A 20,550-nucleotide genomic window follows, 5' to 3' on the forward strand; every position below is an offset into this window, starting at 1 on the left:
TTGTCTTGGGAACAGGAGTGGAGAACTAGGATTTCTTTCTTTCAGGATCTCTTGAGAAAATGCAAATGCCCATGTAATGTGTTATCTTTCACACTGTTATGCAAGCACAGTGTTTCAACCACTGTCACACCCTGGCCATAGTTTACTTTGTATGTTTCTATGTTTTGGTTGGTCAGGGTGTGATCTGAGTGGGCATTCTATGTTGGATGTCTTGTTTGTCTATTTTATGTCTGGCCTGATATGGTTCTCAATCAGAGGCAGGTGTTAGTCATTGTCTCTGATTGGGAACCATATTTAGGTAGCCTGGGTTTCACTGTGTGTGATTGTTCCTGTCTCTGTGTTTTGCACCAGATAGGGCTGTTTAGGTTTTCACACTTTTGTTAGTTTATTAGTGTATAGTTTCTTTATTAAAATAAAATGAATAACAACCACGCTGCATTTTGGTCCGCTCCTCCTTCTACAGATGAAAGCCGTGACAACCACATAAAATATGCATCCAAGACAAACTGAAATCTTATCAGAAACATGTTTTGTCATTTTCTCAGCCTTTCATTTCCTTAAAACTGGTCAAGCACAGGACCAATTGTCACGCCCTGGTCTTAGTATTTTGTGTTTTCTTTTTTTATTTGGTCAGGCCAGGGTGTGACATGGGTTTTGGTATGTGGTGTGTTTTGTCTTGGGGTTTTTCGTAGGTATTGGGATTGTGGCTTAATGGGGTTTTCTAGCATAGTCTATGGCTGTCTGAAGTGGTTCTCAATCAGAGGCAGGTGTTTATCGTTGTCTCTGATTGGGAACCATATTTAGGCAGCCATATTCTTTGAGTGTTTCGTGGGTGATTGTTCCGGTTCCTGTCTCTGTGTTAGTTTGCACCAGTATAGGCTGTTTCGGTTTTCGTGTTACGTTTGTTGTTTTTGTATTGATTCGTGTTCCTTGTTTCATTAAAACATGAATCTAAATAGCCACGCCGCATTTTGGTCCGACTCTCCTTCACCTAAAGAAAACCATTACAGAATCACCCACCACAACAGAACCAAGCGGCGTGGTGAAGGGCAGCAGGAGCAACAGCAGCAGCAACAGAGGCAACAGCAGGAGAAGCAACAGAGGCAGCAGCAGCAGCAGCAGCAGCAGTGGGAGAGGCTGCACTATTTGGATAAATGGACTTGGGAGGAGATCATTGACGAAGAAGGACCCTGGGCACAGCCTGGAGAATATTGCCGCCCCAAAGAAGAACTGGAGGCGGAGAAAGCGGAGAGGCGCTGGTATGAGGAAGCAGCATGGCGACGCGGATGGAAGCCCGAGAGTCAGACCCCAAAAACTTCTTGGGGGAGGCACACAGGAAGTGTGGCGAAGCCAAGTAGGAGTCCTGCGGCAACTTCCTGTGCTTACCGGGGGGCGAGAGAGACAGGGCAGGCACCGTGTTATGCGGTGGAGCGCACGGTGTCCCCAGTGCGGGTGCATAGCCCGGTGCGGTACATTCCAGCTCCGCGTATCGGCCGGGCTTGAGTGAGCGTTGAGCCAAGTGCCATGAAGCCGGCTCTACGCATCTGGTCCCCAGTGCGTCTCCTTGGGCCGGCTTACATGGCACCAGCCTTGCGCACGGTGACCCGGTTCGCCTGCATAGCCCAGTGCGGGCTATTCCACCTCGCCGCACTGGCAGGGCGACCGGGAGTATTCAACCAGGTAAGGTTGGGCAGGCTCGGTGCTCAAGAGCTCCAGTGCGCCTGCACGGTCCGGTCTACCCAGTACCACCTCCACGCACCAGCCCTCCGGTGGCAGCTCCCCGCACCAGGCTTCCTGTGTGAGTCCTCGGCCCAGTACCACCAGTGCCAGCACCACGCATCAGGCCTACAGTGCGCCTCGCCTCTCCAGCGCTGCCAGAGCCTTCCTCCTCTCCAGCGCTGCCGGAGTCTCCTGCCTGTTTAGCGCTGCCAGAGCCTTCCTCCTCTCCAGCGCTGCCGGAGTCTCCCGCCTGTTTAGCACTGCCAGAGCCTTCCGCCTCTACAGCGCTGCCGGAGTCTCCCGCCTGTTCAGCGCTGCCAGTCTGCAAGGAGCTGCCAGAGCTGCCAGTCTGCATGGAGCAGCCAGTCTGCAAGAAGCCGCCAGAGCTGCCAGTCTGCAAGAAGCCGCCAGAGCTGCCAGTCTGCAAGAAGCCGCCAGAGCTGCCAGTCTGCAAGAAGCCGCCAGAGCTGCCAGTCTGCATGGAGCAGCCAGAGCTGCCAGTCAGCATGGAGCAGCCAGAGCCGTCAGTCAGCATGGAGCAGCCAGAGCCGTCAGTCAGCATGGAGCAGCCAGAGCCGTCAGTCAGCATGGAGCAGCCAGAGCCGTCAGTCAGCATGGAGCAGCCAGTCAGCATGGAGCAGCCAGAGCCGTCAGTCAGCATGGAGCAGCCAGAGCCGTCAGTCAGCATGGAGCAGCCAGAGCCGTCAGCCAGCATGGAGCAGCCAGAGCCGCCAGTCAGCATGGAGCAGCCAGAGCCGTCAGTCTGCCAGGATCAGTCAGCCAGACTCTTCCAGATCCGCCAGTCAGCCAGGATCTTCCAGATCCGCCAGTCAGCCAGGATCGGCCAGTCAGCCAGACTCTTCCAGATCCGCCAGAGCCAACTACCTGCCTGAGCTTCCTCTCAGTGCTGAGCCACCCCTCAGTCCCGAGCCACCCCTCAGTCCCGAGCCGCCCCTCAGTCCCGAGCCGCCCCTCAGTCCCGAGCCGCCCCTCAGTCCCGAGCCGCCCCTCAGTCCCGAGCCGCCCATCAGTCCCGAGCTGCCCCTCAGTCCCGAGCTGCCCCTCAGTCCAGTGGGGCCCTTGGTGAGGGCTACTGAGGCCAAGGTCGGCGGCGAGGGTCGCCTATCTAAGGACGCGAGGAAAATGGACTAAGACTTTGTTGGAGTGGGGTCCACGTCCCGCGCCGGAGCCGCCACCATGGACAGACGCCCTCCCGGACCCTCCCCTATGGGTTTAGGTGTGCGGCCGGGAGTCCGCACCTTGGGAGGGGGGGGTTCTGTCACGCCCTGGTCTTAGTATTTTGTGTTTTATTTATTTATTTGGTCAGGCCAGGGTGTGACATGGGTTTTGGTATGTGGTGTGTTTTGTCTTGGGGATTTTCGTAGGTATTAGGATTGTGGCTTAGTGGGGTTTTCTAGCATAGTCTATGGCTGTCTGGAGTGGTTCTCAATCAGAGGCAGGTGTTTATCGTTGTCTCTGATTGGGAACCATATTTAGGCAGCCATATTCTTTGAGTGTTTCGTGGGTGATTGTTCCTGTTCCTGTCTCTGTGTTAGTTTGCACCAGTAAAGGCTGTTTCGGTTTTCGTTACATTTGTTGTTTTTGTATTGATTCGTGTTCCTTGTTTCATTAAAACATGAATCTAAATAGCCAATTTTCTGGGGCAGCAAGTTATGACAGAAGAGAAGCTGCATGTATCAAAATATAGTTGATAAACAAATGACCTACCAAATGTCAGAAATGATAATATGGCCAGTGGCGATTTTAGCATGTAAATCTTGGTGTGGCAAAAAAAAAAAATGTGGTATGTATGCCAGCAAAGCCACAACACTAAACAATACATTAATTGCACTGTACGACTGCTACACCTTGCTATCAGTGGAGCCTTGTCTGGCAGTGAAACAGTTCATTTACTGCCTTGGCAGTGACGTCGTGTCCCCATGACTGACAGAACACTGCGCCGCAACGCTCCGTATTTTCTGCTGGCTTGCCCCACCACAACAGAAAGCAGAGCTGAAACACCTGCATTTTGGAGCGTCCTTATAAAAATGTTTTAAAAACAGACCTTGTTTGTATGCGGCTTTATTAACTCAATGATATATATATATTTTTTTATTGTTTGTAAACTGACATGTATTAATTTATGTATAAAAGATCTAATAATAAAAGAGAAGGATTGCTGTTTTGAATTTGGCCAAATTAGTGTGGGAGAGGTGGAAAATTGTTGTTTTCCATCAGTAATGATCAACCACCAGGTACAGACAACCTTGATGGGAAAATATTGAAAACGGTAGCAGACTGTATTGCTATGCCTATTTGCTATGTATTTAACCAAAGCCTAAAGGACTGTGTGTGTCCACAGGTGTGGAAGGAAGCTAAAGTATTTTCACTGACTACAAATAGTAAAGCACCCTTTGCTGGCTCTAAAAGCTGCCCAATCAGTGTGCTGCCTGTTCTTAGTAGACTGGAGAGAAATGTGTTTGACCAAATACAATGCTATTCTTCAGAGAACAAGTTAACTACTGACATTCAGCATGCATATAGAGAAGACACTCAACTTGCACTGACTCAGATGACTGATGATTGGTTAAAAGAAATGGATAATAAGATGATATCTGGAGCAGTATTGTTAGATTTCAGTGCAGGCTTTGATGTTATTGATCATAAATTGTTATGGAAAAAACTATCTTGCTATGGCTTTACATCACCTACAATCACATGGTTGGAGAGTTATTTATCCAATAGAACCCAGAGAGTATTCTTCAATGGAAGCTTCTCTAACATCAGATATGTACAGTGCAGTGTCCCTCAGGGAAGTTGCCTTGGGCCATTACTGTTCTCTATTTTTACAAATGATTTGCCACTGGTCTTATACAAAGCTAGAATGACTATGTATGCGGATGATTCCACATTACATGTCAGCACCCAAAGCCAATAATACTGAAATTCTAATTAAGGAGTTACAGTCAGTATCAGAATGGGTGATTAATAATAAACTGGTCTTAAGAACATCTAAAACTAAAATTGTATTTGGTTTAAAACATTCCGTAAGACCTAAACCTCAACTGGAGTTGTGCATAAAGGGTGTGAACATTGAGAAAGTTGAGGAAGCTAGATCCTAGTTATAACATTGGATGGTCAATTATCATGGTCAAGTCAAACAACAAAGTTGTTGTGAAGGTGGGGAGGGATATATCTGTTATAAAAAGATGTTCTACGTTTTTGACACAAAGATCAACTGCACTAGTTGTTCAAGCACTGGTCTGGTCCCATCTTGATTACTGTCTGGTAAAATGGTCAAATGCAACAAAGAAAGACCTAGCAAAGCTGCAGCTGGGTCAAAACAGAGTAGCACGCCTTGGCCTAAACGACACATACAGAACTAACATCAACAACATGCATGCCAGTCTTCCCTGGTTGAAGGCTGAGGAGAGATTAACTGCTTCTCTTCTAGTTTTTATGAAAAATATTACTGTGATAAAAATTCCTGATGGTCTGCACAATCAAATTACATACAGATCAGACACCTACACATACCCCACAAGACATTCCACCGGGGGTCTCTTCTCAGTCCCAAGTCCAAAACAAATTAACGGCAACACACAGTATTATACAGAGCCGTGATCGCATTGAACTCCCATCTCTTATTACTAAAGTAAAAATCTAAATGATAAAATAACATCTAATGGCACAATAGGGACTGTGAAATGACACACACACAAACACATGCACACATAAACACAATCTAACACACACACAATCTACACACACATTATTCTTTAATTGTATTGTTTGTATTTCAAATTTGTGTGACTGTTCTTGTCAGTCAGTTTATCAGTGTTTTGTTACTTGTCGTGTTTTATGTTTTTGTGTGGACCCCAGGAAGAATAGCTGCTGCTTCTGCAAGTGTCACGCCCTGGCCATAGAGAGGCTTTTTATTCTCTATTTTGGTTAGGCCAGGGTGTGACTAGGGTGGGCGTTCCATGTTCTTTTTTCTATGTTTTTGTATTTCTTTGTTTTTGGCCGGGTATGGTTCTCAATCAGGCACAGCTGTCTGTCGTTGTCTCTGACTGAGAACCATACTTAGGTAGCTCTTGCCCACATGGGTTTTGTGGGTAGTTGTTTTCTGTGTCTCACCATACAGAACTGTTTTGATTTTCATTGTTTCACTTTGGTTATTTTCTATTCAGTGTTCAGTTATATTTCATTAAAATGAACACTTACCAACGCTGCGTTTTGGTCCGATCTTTCATACTCCTCATCAGATGAAGAAGATTGTTACAGCAAGAGCTAATGGGATCCAAATAAATGAATAAAAACAATAAAACATAACTGTTTCAAGTGAGAATTATGAAGGTCTGATGCTGAAAAAGAAAGGAAATGATTGCCCACTTCACCCATATGATATTTTTGTAAAAAAGTAGTGTGTACTTCCAGTAGTTAGCTACACCGCTTCATCTCAAAAAAGTAATTCAATACTCAAAACACTACCAAGAATCAAATTGAGTTCAACTACCTACAAGCTACTGCAAAATTAGGTTCACTACCCTGTCATACTTTATTTGGATAGTCTGGATAGTCATACTGACAACATACTATCTGTTGATAAGAAACTGCTAGCTAAGGTTAGAGTTAGGTTTAGAATAAGAGTTAGGGTAAGGGTTGGGGCTTGGGATAGGTTTATTAAGATTAGGGTTAGGATAAGGATTCCGTTTGGGGTTAAGGCTTAGTAGATAGTTGAGATGTTACGGATAGTCTGAAGAACATCTACAGATGGACTATAAAGTGTTACCCACTACCCACTACATGAAAAAATGAAAACAAAGGATATGTGAGTGAAAGATAAATTGTTTATTTTTGGTTGTATAGATTGAAGACATGAACAACAATAACTGCAGAGGTCTCTCAATAACATCATGAAACCATGAATCATTTGGAGTTCACACGTTTAGGCTCTGATTCATAGTAAACATGTAGCCTATGATTCACTGTGAATTCAGTCGAAGTCACCTCCTCCCCTACCCCTACCTGTATCATAAGGCACATAACTCACAATGTCCCACCCCATGCCCCACACCTCCAAGGAAAAGTTTTGCCCATACCTCTGTTGAAACTGTCTGACGAATAGGAACACAGTGAGGTGAGGGATGGATTTGGAAACCGGTAAAGAACAAGTAAGGAGGAGGATTGTGTAATAGTAACCTGTAATGGAGGAACGTGTATTTGTGGAGATTATGGGAAGGAATTAGGAATGTCGGTAAAGAGATGAATTAGGGTTGCACAACATCCACATATTACCTTCCCACAAAGTTATACACACGACACACTAAACTACTACATTATTTGAATAATCTGTGTAGTGATAGGGCAAAAACCAAGACTGAGTTTGGGAAACCCTGGACTCTACCCTAATGCAAAATATGCCTTCCACTTTTAACTTCGAACACATGGTGGCAGTCCTTGCCGGTACCAACCCCGTTGACGTCGGTTTCCACTAGATAGCACAGTCACAAAGTAGAAATGGACTATATCGTAAAAATTCTTGAAAACATGCTTTTTGGTCTTAATTTGGGGTTAGGGTTGCGTATATGGTTAGCAATGTGGTTGTGGTAACGGCTAGGTCTAAAATCAAATTTTAAGAAGATACATTGTAGAAATAGGCGGAGTTTCTGACTTTGTGGCTGTGGTAGTTCTTTATACATCAGTAGTGGTAACTAGTGACGACCGTTGATGTCATCCGTAAAACAGCTGGAGGTGGGGCACCACTGTGTGACGGATGTACAATGTTTCCAATGGAAAACGACAACATGGGTTCAAAATCAAGCAGTGACCCAATCATCATTGACTAAATCTAAATCTCGCCTTAGTATCAACCCCCTGTCTTCTCGCTTCCCCTGAACAACACGGCCCTTTTTAAGTTCAGTGGGGGAAGAGAAAGGGGGAATCTGAAATACGAAGACAAAAAGACACTAAACAGACCTGAAAGGGCCCTGTCTTCTACACGGGAAGACTATTGTCAAATCAAAGGTTGATTATAACATTTCGTATTTGCATCATTCATCATTGGCTAGCTATAACTAAAGCGGGTAGCTTGGTTTGTTAGCTAACTAACATCGGCTAGCTAGCTTGAACTAACTAGCTAGCTAACCCATTTAGCCAGCTAGCTACAACACGGAAGAGAAAGTAAAGCCAAATTACATTTTTTTCCCTCAATTTGACAAAATATAAGCTGAAATATAAGCTGCCTAGTTGTTTGTTTAACTTGATCGGTACTTGTTTTTTGTCTCATCGAAGAAGCAACACGAAACGAAGGTCTTGACTGCCTGAACCACGACAAAAAAAATAAGTAAAATGGCGGAGCCGGACAAATTAAACATCGACTCCATAATACAGCGTCTTCTGGAAGGTGAGGATTTGCACTTAACTAGGAATCAAGCCACTTAATTTGATTAATTACGAATCATTTGCTATTTGGATTTGTGTATTTTCAAAGAAGCGTCGGAATTCCAACAATGTCTGGTGTATGTTAGCGTAGTTAGCAGGCTTAACGTCAAGTTAGCTGTTCTCTTAGAAAACGATGTGTCCGGGTAAGAGCGCGAGAACGTTACCTAGGTCTACGAACTAGTAGGGCAAATGAGAGATGGCTGGCTTGCTGCTTCAATCGTTATCACTCGTCCTGAAGTGCCCATTTTGTTGTATTATTAGTATTAATTGCAAATCATTATTACGGTGACAAACGCCGCTATTTTACGATGATACTGTTAGCTAACTAACTCTAGCTAGCTACTGTAACGTTAAATATGTTCCGTGTTCTGTCTAGTGTATGCTGTTATAAAAATGAATGCAAAGCTAGCCAGTAACGTCGGTTAGTAGGCTTTGTTTGGCTGCAGGAAACAGTAATAAATGGCAATCTTTCCATAATGTCGTTTTTTTGTTTGCAAGTATTTAGCTAGCTATGTCTAGCACACATCGGCTATACTGTAGCCTAGGCAGACGATAGTACATGGGCGCTAGATCTGTACTATGGTCTAGGTTGGATGTGCATTCCCAGTATAACACTAGTGTCCCCCTATGGATCGGCTTGTACATAAAACATCCCCCATTCAAGGGAAATATGCTTACTTTATTCTTGAAACACAATTGTTTATATTTTTGGACGATCTAATATGTTGCACACCATGTTCAACCAAGAATGTGCAATATCCAAAATTGTCCGAAAAGACAAAGTTTCATAAAGAAAGTATGCAGTTTTTTTTTTAATGCCCATTAAAGCTAGTTAAGGAGCAAAAATGATCCATTTGCAGCCTTAATGGAGGATGCTGTATGTAGGAGTAGGCCCATTTTTTTTACCTTTATTTTACTAGGCAAGTCAGTTAATAACAAATTCTTATTTTCAATGACGGCCTAGTGGGTTAACTGCCTGTTCAGGGGCAGAACGACAGATTTTGTACCTTGTCAGCTCGGGGATTTGAACTTGCAACCTTTCAGTTACTAGTCCAATGCTCTAACCACTAGGCTACATTCATGCCTGGATGAGGGAGAAGCATACTTAAGCATGTTTTTCAGGGCTGCGGATGCAATTATCATGTGCTGACTGAAGTAATAAATTGCTTTTATTGTTTAAATGCAAGTTACAGTGGGTTTAGCCATATCATTAGTGGTTGGTTACACAGAGTGAAGGGCACCAATGGGTCACTGGCTTTCATTCGGTGCAATTGTCTCCACCATGATAACGTACTACTGTGATACTCCAAATTCCATGGACAGGAAACATCAGTGCCCTGGTTTTAAAGGGAATATCCAGATTTCGGTTTGTTTTTCATTGGCCAAGTAGCTTATAGGAGGACTGAAGTTGTGCATACTGTGAAGACTAGAGGTGGAAACATTATGGCACATTACATTCTCTGCGATCTTAGTAGATTTGTAATGAACTGTTGCTTCCGTCACTCTCCTTGCCCCAACCTGGGCTTGAACCAAGGACCCTCTGAACACAGCCAACTGTCACCCAAGAAGCATCATTACCTATAACTCCACAACAGCCGTGTCCCTTTAAGTGCTAGGGAAACAACTACTTCAAGCTCTGAGCCAGCACTAGTTAGCGATGCTGTCTAGTAGTAATTGAACACTACTAGCCCGTACCGCTAATTAGCTAGGTATTTCACATCGGCTACAGAAGCATGAATAGTAGAAATATGGGCTGTCTTGGGGAATGAGAGGGACAGTGTTGTTTGCAAGGAGCAGGCCTAATGTCTCACTTTCTCTTGGGTTTTTACTCTGAACACGTCTTTTGTTGTGGGCAGCTTATGGATGTATTGATGGATTAAAACGATTCCGCTAACCGTGTTTCTGATTGTGACCACCACACCACTCTTGGAGTACAGTGGGGCAAAAAAGTATTTAGTCAGTCACCAATTGTGCAAGTTCTCCCACTTAATTACAGGGTGGCAAAGTAGCCTAGTGGTTAGAGCGTTGGACTAGAAACCTGAAGGTTGCAAGTTCAAACCCCTGAGCTGACAAGGTACAAATCTGTCATTCTGCCACTGAACAGGCAGTTAACCCACTGTTCCTAGGCCGTCATTGAAAATAAGAATTTGTTCTTAACTGACTTAACTAGCTAAATAAAGGTAAAAAAAAATATTTAAAAAAAGATGAGGCCTGTAATTTTCATCATGGTACACTTCAACTATGACAGACAAAATGAGAGAAAAAATCCAGAAAATCAGATTTCTGGCTCTCACAGACCTGTAACTTCTTTAAGTGGCTCCTCTGCCCTCCACTCGTTACCTGTATTAATGGCACCTGTTTGAACTTATCAGTATAAAAGACACCTGTCCACAACCTCAAACAGTCACACTCCAAACTCCACTATGGCCAAGACCAAAGAGTGGTCAAAGGACACCAGAAACAAAATTGTAGACCTGCACCAGGCTGGGAAGACTGAATCTGCAATAGGTAAGCAGCTTGGTTTGAGGAAATCAACTGTGGGAGCAATTATTAGGAAATGGAAGACATACAAGACCACTGATCATCTCCCTCGATCTGGGGATCCACACAAGATCTCACCCCATGGGGTCAAAATGATCACAAGAACGGTGAGCAAAAATCCCAGAACCACACGGGGGGACCTAGTGAATGACCTGCAGAGAGCTGGGACCAAAGTAACAAAGCCTACCATCAGTAACAAAGCCTACCATCAGTAACACTATGCCGCCAGGGGCTCAAATCCTGCAGTGCCAAACGTGTTCCCCTGCTTAAGCCAGTCCAGGTCCGTCTGAAGTTTGCTAGAGAGTATTTGGATGATCCAGAAGAAGATTGGGAGAATGTCATATGGTCAGATGAAACCAAAATACTTTTTGGTAAAAACTCAACTCGTCGTGTTTGGAGGACAAAGAATGCTGAGTTGCATCCAAAGAACACCATACCTACTGTGAAGCATGGGGGTGGAAACATCATGCTTTGGGGCTGTTTTTCTACAAAGGGACCAGGACGACTGATCCGTGTAAAGGAAAGAATGAATGGGGCCATGTATCGTGAGATTTTGAGTGAAAACCTCCTTCCATCAGCAAGGGCATTGAAGATGAAACGTGGCTGGGTCTTTCAGCATGACAATGATCCCAAACACACCGCCCGGGCAACGGAGTGGCTTCGTAAGAAGCATTTCAAGGTCCTGGAGTGGCCTAGCCAGACTCCAGATCTCAACCCCTCCTTTGGAGGGAGTTGAAAGTCCATGTTGCCCAGCAACAGCCTCAAAACGTTACTGCTCTAGAGGAGATCTGCATGGAGGAATGGGCCAAAATACCAGCAACAGTGTGAACCTTGTGAAGACTTACAGAAAACATTTGACCTCTGTCATTGCCAACAAAGGGTATATAACAAAGTATTGAGATATACTTATGTTCCACCATAATTTGCAAATAAATAAAAAATCCTGCAATGTGATTTTTTTTTTCCCTCATTTTGTCTGTCATAGTTGAAGTGTACCTGTGATGAACATTACAGGCCTCGTCTTTTTAAGTGGGATTGCTTGCACAATTGGTGGCTGACTAAATACTTTTTTGCCCCACTGTAGGTGTTAGTGTTTGGTGCAAGGGAGAAGCTGTCTATACCACACAGGTTTGCCCTCAGTCCTGGCCACTCCTTAGATTTATGATGGCTTCTATAGTAACAGATATGAGACTTGGGGGGGGCAGAAGCAATCTTATGATCTGTATGATAAATGTTGCGTAATGTGAGACCTGAGGCTGTCAGACCATCATAAACCCCTCAGCTACTAAATCTGCAGGGGCCTTCTGCTGTAATGAGCACAGTGGCTGAGCCAGACATGAGCTTCTGCTGGCCTTGGAACAGTTCAGAAAACAGGAAGTGGGGCATTCTGCTGCTTTTGGAACTTGTCTAGTTAGATTTAAAAAATGTCTCTCTCCAAGTCTGGTCTTACTGGTTTAAAAGTCACGTCAGGTGTTCAAACCCCTGGATCTGCTGTTTTGTTCTTCCCTTTTTGAAATCTATTGATCTTGATGTATACAGATTATTACTGTATCAATTTATAGGCTATCACTTATTTCTTTCTTGACAATTATTGACTGTAATGGTACTGCAGTTAACCTAGACATTTTCCCATGTCTGTTTTCTCAGTGTTAGCGCTCCTCTACATCATGGTAATAGCGGTGCATCATGTTGTAGGGCTCCACCACAGATGGAACAATAATCCAGACATTTCATCGGATGTGTAAGTGTGAAGCATCCGATGAAGCTACCTAATATGGTGATGAGAGAGCGCCCAGTGGCCAGCAGTGAGACAAGATGGAACAAGGTGGATTTTTGCAGACATCGTGATCATTTTATCCTTGATGAAACATATGACCTCAACACAGTTTTCTGTTCTCAAAGCTAAAATTGGTTATGAAGAGTGGACTAAGTTTGGGAGATTTTACCCTTTGTCAATATTAAAACAATTAAAATGTTGTTTAGAAGGAGTGCAAGGGCAAATTGAATTATTGCACACACACTTCAGAGTAGGTGTTCCTTAACGGAAATATGCAGATACATGCTAGAAGGCGCCAATAGGACCTCTCTAGCTCTTGCTTGGCTCTGCCCACTATGACTCATTTGTTCCCGACGGAAACGCCAGGCTGTGGTCATTCTTGGGTTAGTTACAAAAAATCTTAGGCTCTACCATGTTGTCTGTCTCCAACTGTTTGAATAACATACTAGCCTGTCCACTTTGTTGTTTCCCACAATGAAATCAGGTATGGGGACTGGATCGGTCTCTGTTCGTACGTTAGTAAAAACGCCATCTCAGAGAGCACTGGCCTGAGCTTGTTGAAACTTGGGTGAATGATGACACTGATTGGCCCAAGGCAGGAGATATAGTAATTAACTGAAATTTGTGAGTCACACCAGAGAGGAAGAGGTGAAGCGTGAGTGATAGCTGGGCCCAAAATCTGTCTTCTCCAGCAGATGGTGCTTTTATATTTTTCGCTCGTTGACTGAGGTGTTTTTGCATGGAGGTCAATGCTCTATCTTGGCCAGGTCGCAGTTGTAAATGAGAACTTGTTCTCAACTAGCTTACCTGGTTAAATAAAGGTGAATAACAAAAATTTGTGTCCATATGAATGATTCTGTTGTACCAAACCTCAAATTCAAATAGCCAGTTGAAACTGCTTGTTGTCATGGAGAAAGAAGTAATCTATCAATTTTGTTGTTATGGGGAGGAGCCTGCTGTGTGTGAATGGGAAGGTGCACACAGCACTGGAGTAAAAAGACAAGCAGACATAAAAGCTCATAAAAACGGGAGAACGTTATTCTTGAGATGCATGTGTTTGGAATTTCGCTTTAAAATGCACATTCAAATGAATTAGATATATCGCTCAGTCCTAGCCCCCTTCTGACTGACTGTGGCTCTTGATGGCTGGAAATGTTGTGGAAACCGTGTTCTACTCTGTCCATGATAAGGTTGTCTGACAAGTTCAGTAAAATAATAAAAAAACAGCTGTACTGGCAGTATATAGCGGACCTTTTTTTTTTTTTTACGGTGTGGCAACTCATTACAATGCAGAGTTTGCCTCTGTTGTGAGTTGTCATAATTAGCCTAACACGTCATGTATGGCATTTTCTAAATTAGTTTTGAAGTCTTGGCTAGTCCATAAACCATCACCTGTGTCTTTTTGTCTATCCAATCCTGCTGTATTTCTATGATGTAGAGACAGGCCAAGGTAACTGCCTTCTGGTTGCTTAATCACTCGTTTGTCAGAGAATGGTGACTGGCCACCATCAACCTTTAGCTGCACCATGTACACCGTAACACATGGGCCAGCCTGGTGACAATGTTTGCAAACCAGTTAAATGTGGTGACGGTGTGACTAGTTTCAATGGGATTAACCATCGGCCTCCTGACCTGTACATCTGAACGGTCAGTCCAGGCCACTACTACCACCTCCTGTCACCGTCTATGAGGATGTCCATATCAGCCATGGACATATCAGGAGGGGAATCTGAAGCCAGCCAACTGTTGATTCCCAACGGCTTTCCTATTGTGCTTGTCCAACTTTTTCTTTTCTATCCCGTGACCAGCAAAGCAGAAATCCCTTTGTCTCACCCCCTCCCCATCCCCCACGCCCCTTCTCTAAGCTCACTGTTGCCATTGGCCATGTGGCTAACTTTAGAGTAAGCTCTGTCATGGCTTAGCCGACCCTAATCCAGGTTTAAAGTGACAAGCAGCACTACCCTATTTATACCCACAATTCACTCTTTAGGGCCAAGGCCTGTGTTGCTGCCCTAACATAACACTGCTCATTTAGATCTATTACTGAGGTCCTACCTGGAAGTCCTCGTCCGTTTCCATCCTCCATTTTCAGAACAAATATGTGTGCCCCTATCCCACTGCCTGTGATTTTATTAGGGCAGAATATATTTTTGTGAAAGCACTACACTGAACAAAAATATTAATGCAACATGTAACAATTTCTAAGATTTGACAGTTACAGTTCAAATAAGGAAATTCATTATGCCCCAATCTATGGATTTCACATGATTAGGAATACACATGCATCTGTTGGTCACAAATAGCTTACAAAAAAGGTAGGGGCATGGATCAGAAAACCAGTCAGTATCTTGTGACACATAGTTGGGCGGCAGGTAGCTCAGTGGTTAGAGCATTGGGCCAGTAACTGAAAGGTTGCTGGTTCGAATCCCCAAGCCGAATGTTGTCCCACGACTCTTCAATGGCTGTGTGAAGTTGCTGGATTTTAGCGGGAACTGGAACACGCTGTCATACACGTCGATCTAAAGCATCCCAAACATGCTTGTTGGGTGACATGTCTGGTGAGTATGCAGTTCGTGGAAGAACTGGGACATTTTCAGCTTCCAGGAATTGTGCACAGATCCTTGCGACAAGGGGCCGTCCATTATTATGAAACATGAGTTGATGTCGGTGGATGAATGACACGACAATGAGCCTTACGAGCTCGTCACGGTTTCTCTGTGCATTCAAATTGCCATCGATTACAATGCAAATGTTTGTTGTTCGTATCTAATGCCAGCCCATACCGTAGCGTTGACATCAGCAAAATGCTCGCCTATACAACGTGGTATGCAGTTGTCAGTACGTCCAACTGGCCTCAATTTTCTAAAACAATGTTGGAGGCGGCTTATGGTAGAGAAATGAACATGACATTCTCTGGCAACAGCTCTGGTGGACATTCCTGCAGTCGATTGCACTCTCCCTCAACTTGAGACATCTGTGGCATTGTGTTGTGATAACTGCATGTTCTCTAGTTTGGTATTTGGCAAGGTCAGCAACGTTCAGTTTGAGCTGTCAGAGTTTTGACAAGTGTTCAATTAACCCCGGTGTGTGTTTTTGTAAAGAACACTGTCTGCACCCAGCTTGTAAAGCAGAATGTCACTGAAGGGTTTCAGGCAATTTTATTGTTCTGCTCAAGTGTGTCTAACCCATTTATCTTCAGCAATTACAGTACCAGGTGCATGATAGAGCACAACAAGTGTCTATGGTTGAATATTAGGTTTTCTTTTGATGCTTGTTTGTCATTGGCCAGTTCTCCTGTGATGGTTTATAGAGCGCTGGCATTGGACTTTTCACCTGCACCTAGGGAAGACAGCAGAATGTGCAGGAAAGGGGGTGGAATTGATTATGTGACACAAACAATCCTGATGCGCATTCTTGCACAAGTCCCCTGTACATCATGAGTCACTGGAATACACTTACTACATGCTCCCTTATATCCTTGCCTGGAGCTTGTCATGCAAACAGGATTTCTGAATAATATAGTCCTACTGTTGTATTTGTTTGACTATAGCTGTGCTGTTGTAGTGATCCCTTGCAGCTATAGTGAAGGTTCTAGTTTGGAAGGAGTATTGAGATTGAAGTAGGAGCCTCATCCAGCTGATCATATTAAACCTGTACTTGACCTGCAGCGCCACAAAAGCCTCAAGCTGCCCTGCAAATCATGCCAACATACTTAAGAGTATTTGCTGCTCCAGGGCTACAATGGTGCGATAACATTAAACATTTTACCAATTTGTGGCTCCAGTAGAGCTGATCACCTGTCTGTGTTGATCATTGAACACTTATATCAGTTACACTGTGGATTTGCACCTCTGCTTGATGAACATGTAACACTTACACAGCCACAGGGTGGGTTTTCCTTTTCCTGGTAGAATGTGTGAATGTCATAACTAGCTACTGTACTCAACAAACATGTAAGATTCTTGAGATCCAGAGCAGAGTTAGGGGACAGCCTGCCTCAGGAAGATGCTCAGCTCAGCACTGTGCATGTGTCCCTTGTGACCTGACCACATCTCAGACCAGCCTGCTTAGCTCTGCCGTGTGGTCAGAGGCGGCCTAGCAACGTTTGCTGTCAGTTCACAGGCTCTATGCTACCAGACTGCATGCGGTGTACTTGTAACCAGAGAGCTCTGAAGTTGGCCATCAATGATATGTTTATTTAATTGTGATTTAGGCCTACTTTGAGTTAAAGGGCAGTGTATTTGATCTTTGTTTGAGTCGTACAGTGTGAGATACGCTGCGTGTGCCTCTTTCTGTTGCAGTCTCTCTGTCCTGGTTACATCATCAGACAGGCAGGTGGTGTGTTCATACGTGCTTCTGGAGCTGGGTGCACACTGCACACATTTGTTCAGACACATAGCCAGGCTTGTACCTTCTGCTGGTGCTCAGTTCAACACTGCCATCATCATCCCCTAGTCTTGAGTGCTCAGAAACAAAGACCCCAACACCCTTTTCATTTAGGTTTCACGCTCTGTAACCTTGAGATTCTCACATCAAATAGTTCATCCTCCTGGCTTATGCTGTGTGAGCAGATTCACCTTGGCTCTGCAGTATGCTCAGGGTTGTGCTATCAGCGGGACCCGTGATATTGATTGGTTTCTCTGCTCTGGTGTGCTGTGTGTTAGATCTGTGGCTGTGCTATTTGTGTATGTGTTGTTTTCATGGTCTTGGCCTAGCATGTTTGTTCCAATAAGCGCAACGTCGGTCCTCACTCTGTTTGCTCTGTCTTTCTCTCCCCTTCAGTTAAGGGCTCTCGGCCAGGCAAGAATGTTCAGCTGACAGAGAACGAGATCCGTGGCCTTTGCCTCAAGTCTCGCGAAATCTTCCTCAGCCAGCCAATCCTGCTCGAGCTTGAGGCACCACTCAAGATCTGCGGTGAGTCATATTGGATAAGTTATGATGGCTGAAATTGGTTTCATAGTAATTAATGTCAGTGTAGCAAAGCAGCTGCGCCTCTCTGACCCAACTGATAGTGAAAGCTCCAAGGTTTCATAACACGACTGATTGTCTGATTTACTGTAGAATTCTAATCTCTAATTGCCTTTGCTATCTCAGTCCAACGGCCTGTATACACACACAGATCTAATGTAGTCAGGGAGGGTGTGGTAGTGACTGACTGGCCACCTCTGTGCTGCCCCCTGCAGGTGACGTCCATGGTCAGTACTACGACCTGCTGCGGCTGTTTGAGTACGGAGGTTTCCCCCCGGAGAGCAACTACCTGTTCCTAGGGGACTACGTGGACCGAGGGAAGCAGTCCCTGGAGACCATCTGCTTGCTTCTGGCCTACAAGGTCAAATACCCAGAAAACTTCTTCTTGCTGCGCGGCAACCACGAGTGTGCCTCCATTAACCGTATCTATGGCTTTTATGACGAGTGTAAGTGCCGAGACGAGAAGCTGGAACACATGCTTAACAACAGGAGACCGGAACACACACAGAGTATTAACCATTTAGTAATGCCCCTTGCTCCTCTTTAGGTAAGAGACGGTATAACATCAAGCTGTGGAAGACGTTCACAGACTGCTTCAACTGTTTACCCGTGGCTGCCATTGTAGATGAGAAGATCTTCTGCTGCCATGGAGGTGGGTGGTGTATGCTTGCATGATCTGTGTGTGTGGGTCTTTCCCCTGTAGGCCTTATCAATAAGCACTTGGTGGCCCCATGATCGTTTGGATTAACCACTCCCCTTAAGTGTTTGTGGTGGAAGATGACTCAAGTGTATACACTATACGTTTGATAAGAGGTGGTAGTTATCAAGGTGTGATTTCAGAACTTCCTGTTCTTAGTGGTAGAAGACAGTATCATGGCAGTCAGCATTCATTTGTATGGTGATGTAATGTTTCTGTGTGCTATGTTCTGTCCAGGCCTCTCTCCAGACCTCCAGTCCATGGAGCAGGTGCGCAGAGTGATGCGACCCACAGATGTGCCTGACCAGGGCCTGCTGTGTGACCTGCTTTGGGCCGACCCAGACAAAGATGTCCTGGGCTGGGGCGAGAACGACCGCGGGGTCTCTTTCACATTTGGGGCAGACGTGGTGGCCAAATTTCTGCACAAACACGACATGGACCTTATATGCAGGGCACATCAGGTAATGGCTTAGCTCAGTGGTTTAGAGTTTTGGATGGGGGTTAGGGGCTGGGAAGAGAGTAGTTTGCAGGATACTGTCAGACCAATGGTAGGTTTGGAAGAATAGAGGTATTTTGTTATTAATCAGGGAAATCAGATGATCAAGGGTCATTGCACCTACATTAAATATTGAAGCACTTTTTTTAAAGCTGGAATCCTTAATTGGTGACACTGCCACGTCTGTTTGGGATATTACAACAACAAAGAAGTTGTAAACAACAAACCCTATTTTTCCTCTCTGACATCATTGCACGCGGGATAGAACAGCAGACTATGTACTGCAATTGTTTTGGTCCATGCTGCCGAAGACGACGACTTTGTTTCACAACACAAACAACAACAAAGATGCTGGGGTGAACAGTGGCTCTGTTTCCCCCGATGCGGATTCCATCTTTAAAGCGTGTCATTTTGTGTTTTTACTGGCGATGGAGGTTGTGTTCATATAGGATGGTAACTCCTCTGTTTGAAATGTACTGATGGCCCTGCAGTTGTTGGTTATCCACTCCTGGTATTTTTCCTGTTTATTTTTCATTGCGTTCTTACCTCTTTCATTCCTGTCCTCAGGTGGTAGAAGACGGTTACGAGTTCTTTGCAAAGAGACAGCTTGTTACTCTGTTCTCTGCCCCTAACTACTGTGGAGAGTTTGATAATGCCGGTGCCATGATGAGTGTGGATGAGACCCTCATGTGTTCCTTTCAGGTGTGTACTCCTCTGCTTTTCTCTCTGCCCCTTTTCTCTCTACTTCAGTCTGGCTGTTCCTGTCCATCAGTCTAGATTTTAAGCTCTGCCAGTCCCCTGTCTTACCTGTTACGTGCTGCAGTGTTCAGTCTGTAGGAGTATATGTATATTTATAGCTGTCTAAAGAAAGCCTCTCTATTCCTCAGATTCTTAAGCCAGCGGATAAGAAGCTCTACTCTTATGGTGGAGGTGGAGGAATGGGATCTGGACGCCCCGTCACCCCACCACGAAATTCCGCCAAAGGCGGAAAGGCCAAGAAATAACACCCACTGGACCCCCCCCCTCCCTGAACCAAGCACCCCCCCCCCCATACTCTTTCTCTGCCTCCCCACTTTTCCCCTCATCACCAAACAGCAACAAAGCAGACAGTACCTAGGGTTCGGTCCTCTTTTTCTCTGATACTGTTTTTAACTGTTTGAGTGTATGTATGTCCGTGTGTCTGAAAGAGAGGTTTATTGTATTCTGTTTGTATGTCCTTCCTTTCCCCTGCTCTGTTCTCCTGTCACTTTGTAGACAAAATTGGTCCTTCTTTTCAGTGATGTAAATGCACACCTGAGGGGGAGAGGAGGGGAAAGGAGCCTTTACTGTTTGTTAGGGCCCTGCACTGTTTTGATGCTCAACACAAGCTTTTGTACATCCTGTTTGAGAGGTGTGTATGGAATGGGGTCAATCTGCATGGTCAGATGGTAACAACGGCACACACTGAGAGCACAGGTGGATATGTGCAGATGGACCCTTTTCGTTTATGGATTCACAAAGATCAAGAAGCGGACACGTTTATTTTTTTTTCTCTCCCAAAAACCAATGATTTGAAAACGCAATCATGGATGTGAAATAGTTTGGCTTTTCTGTATTTTTTTTTTTTTTGTAGATGCATAAAAAAAGGTTTGAATCCTTGAGTTTTAGTTTATTTGGAAGCCGATGATTAATAAAGAACCATTTATTTAAAATATTCCATCACACTGTTCATTATGTTCACCTCAACATTGTTTTGATATTTGTTTATATATTAAATTCCTCTAACCCACATGTCGAACTCATTCCACAAAGGGTTGCGTTTCCATGGGTTTTTGCTCCACCCTTGTACTTGGTGGATGAATTAAGGTCACTAAATAGTAATGAATTTCAGGGATCCCGAGTGGCGCAGTCTAAGGCACTGCATCTCCG

General features: G+C 44.6%; 1 protein-coding gene across 2 annotated transcripts; it reads left to right on the forward strand.

Moving 5' to 3' along the window:
* Positions 1-7,608: 7,608 nt before the first annotated feature.
* On the forward strand, positions 7,609-20,335 carry LOC135555338 (serine/threonine-protein phosphatase alpha-2 isoform-like). 2 transcript variants are annotated; one of them, XM_064987679.1, is made up of 8 exons: positions 7,609-7,746; positions 8,014-8,125; positions 17,264-17,395; positions 17,665-17,895; positions 17,997-18,101; positions 18,384-18,607; positions 19,210-19,344; positions 19,530-20,335. In XM_064987679.1, the coding sequence occupies exons 2-8, from the start codon at positions 8,071-8,073 to the stop codon at positions 19,644-19,646; spliced, it is 999 nt and encodes a 332-aa protein (XP_064843751.1). In that variant the 5' UTR covers positions 7,609-7,746; positions 8,014-8,070; the 3' UTR covers positions 19,647-20,335. The 2 variants fall into 2 exon arrangements, with proteins under 2 accessions (XP_064843751.1, XP_064843752.1); XM_064987680.1 differs by having other exon boundaries at positions 8,017-8,125.
* Positions 20,336-20,550: the final 215 nt, after the last annotated feature.

Source organism: Oncorhynchus masou, chromosome 15, assembly GCF_036934945.1.
Source record: "Oncorhynchus masou masou isolate Uvic2021 chromosome 15, UVic_Omas_1.1, whole genome shotgun sequence".
Lineage (NCBI taxonomy): Eukaryota > Metazoa > Chordata > Actinopteri > Salmoniformes > Salmonidae > Oncorhynchus > Oncorhynchus masou.

What these genes read in the sequence shown, in the direction of transcription:
- LOC135555338 (XM_064987679.1), top strand. Translation starts at nt 8,071, where the DNA reads ATGGCGGAGCCGGACAAATTAAACATCGACTCCATAATACAGCGTCTT. An exon ending in AATACAGCGTCTTCTGGAAG is followed by an intron (nt 8,126 to 17,263) that starts GTGAGGATTTGC and finishes TCTCCCCTTCAG; the next exon opens with TTAAGGGCTCTCGGCCAGGC. An exon ending in GGCACCACTCAAGATCTGCG is followed by an intron (nt 17,396 to 17,664) that starts GTGAGTCATATT and finishes TGCCCCCTGCAG; the next exon opens with GTGACGTCCATGGTCAGTAC.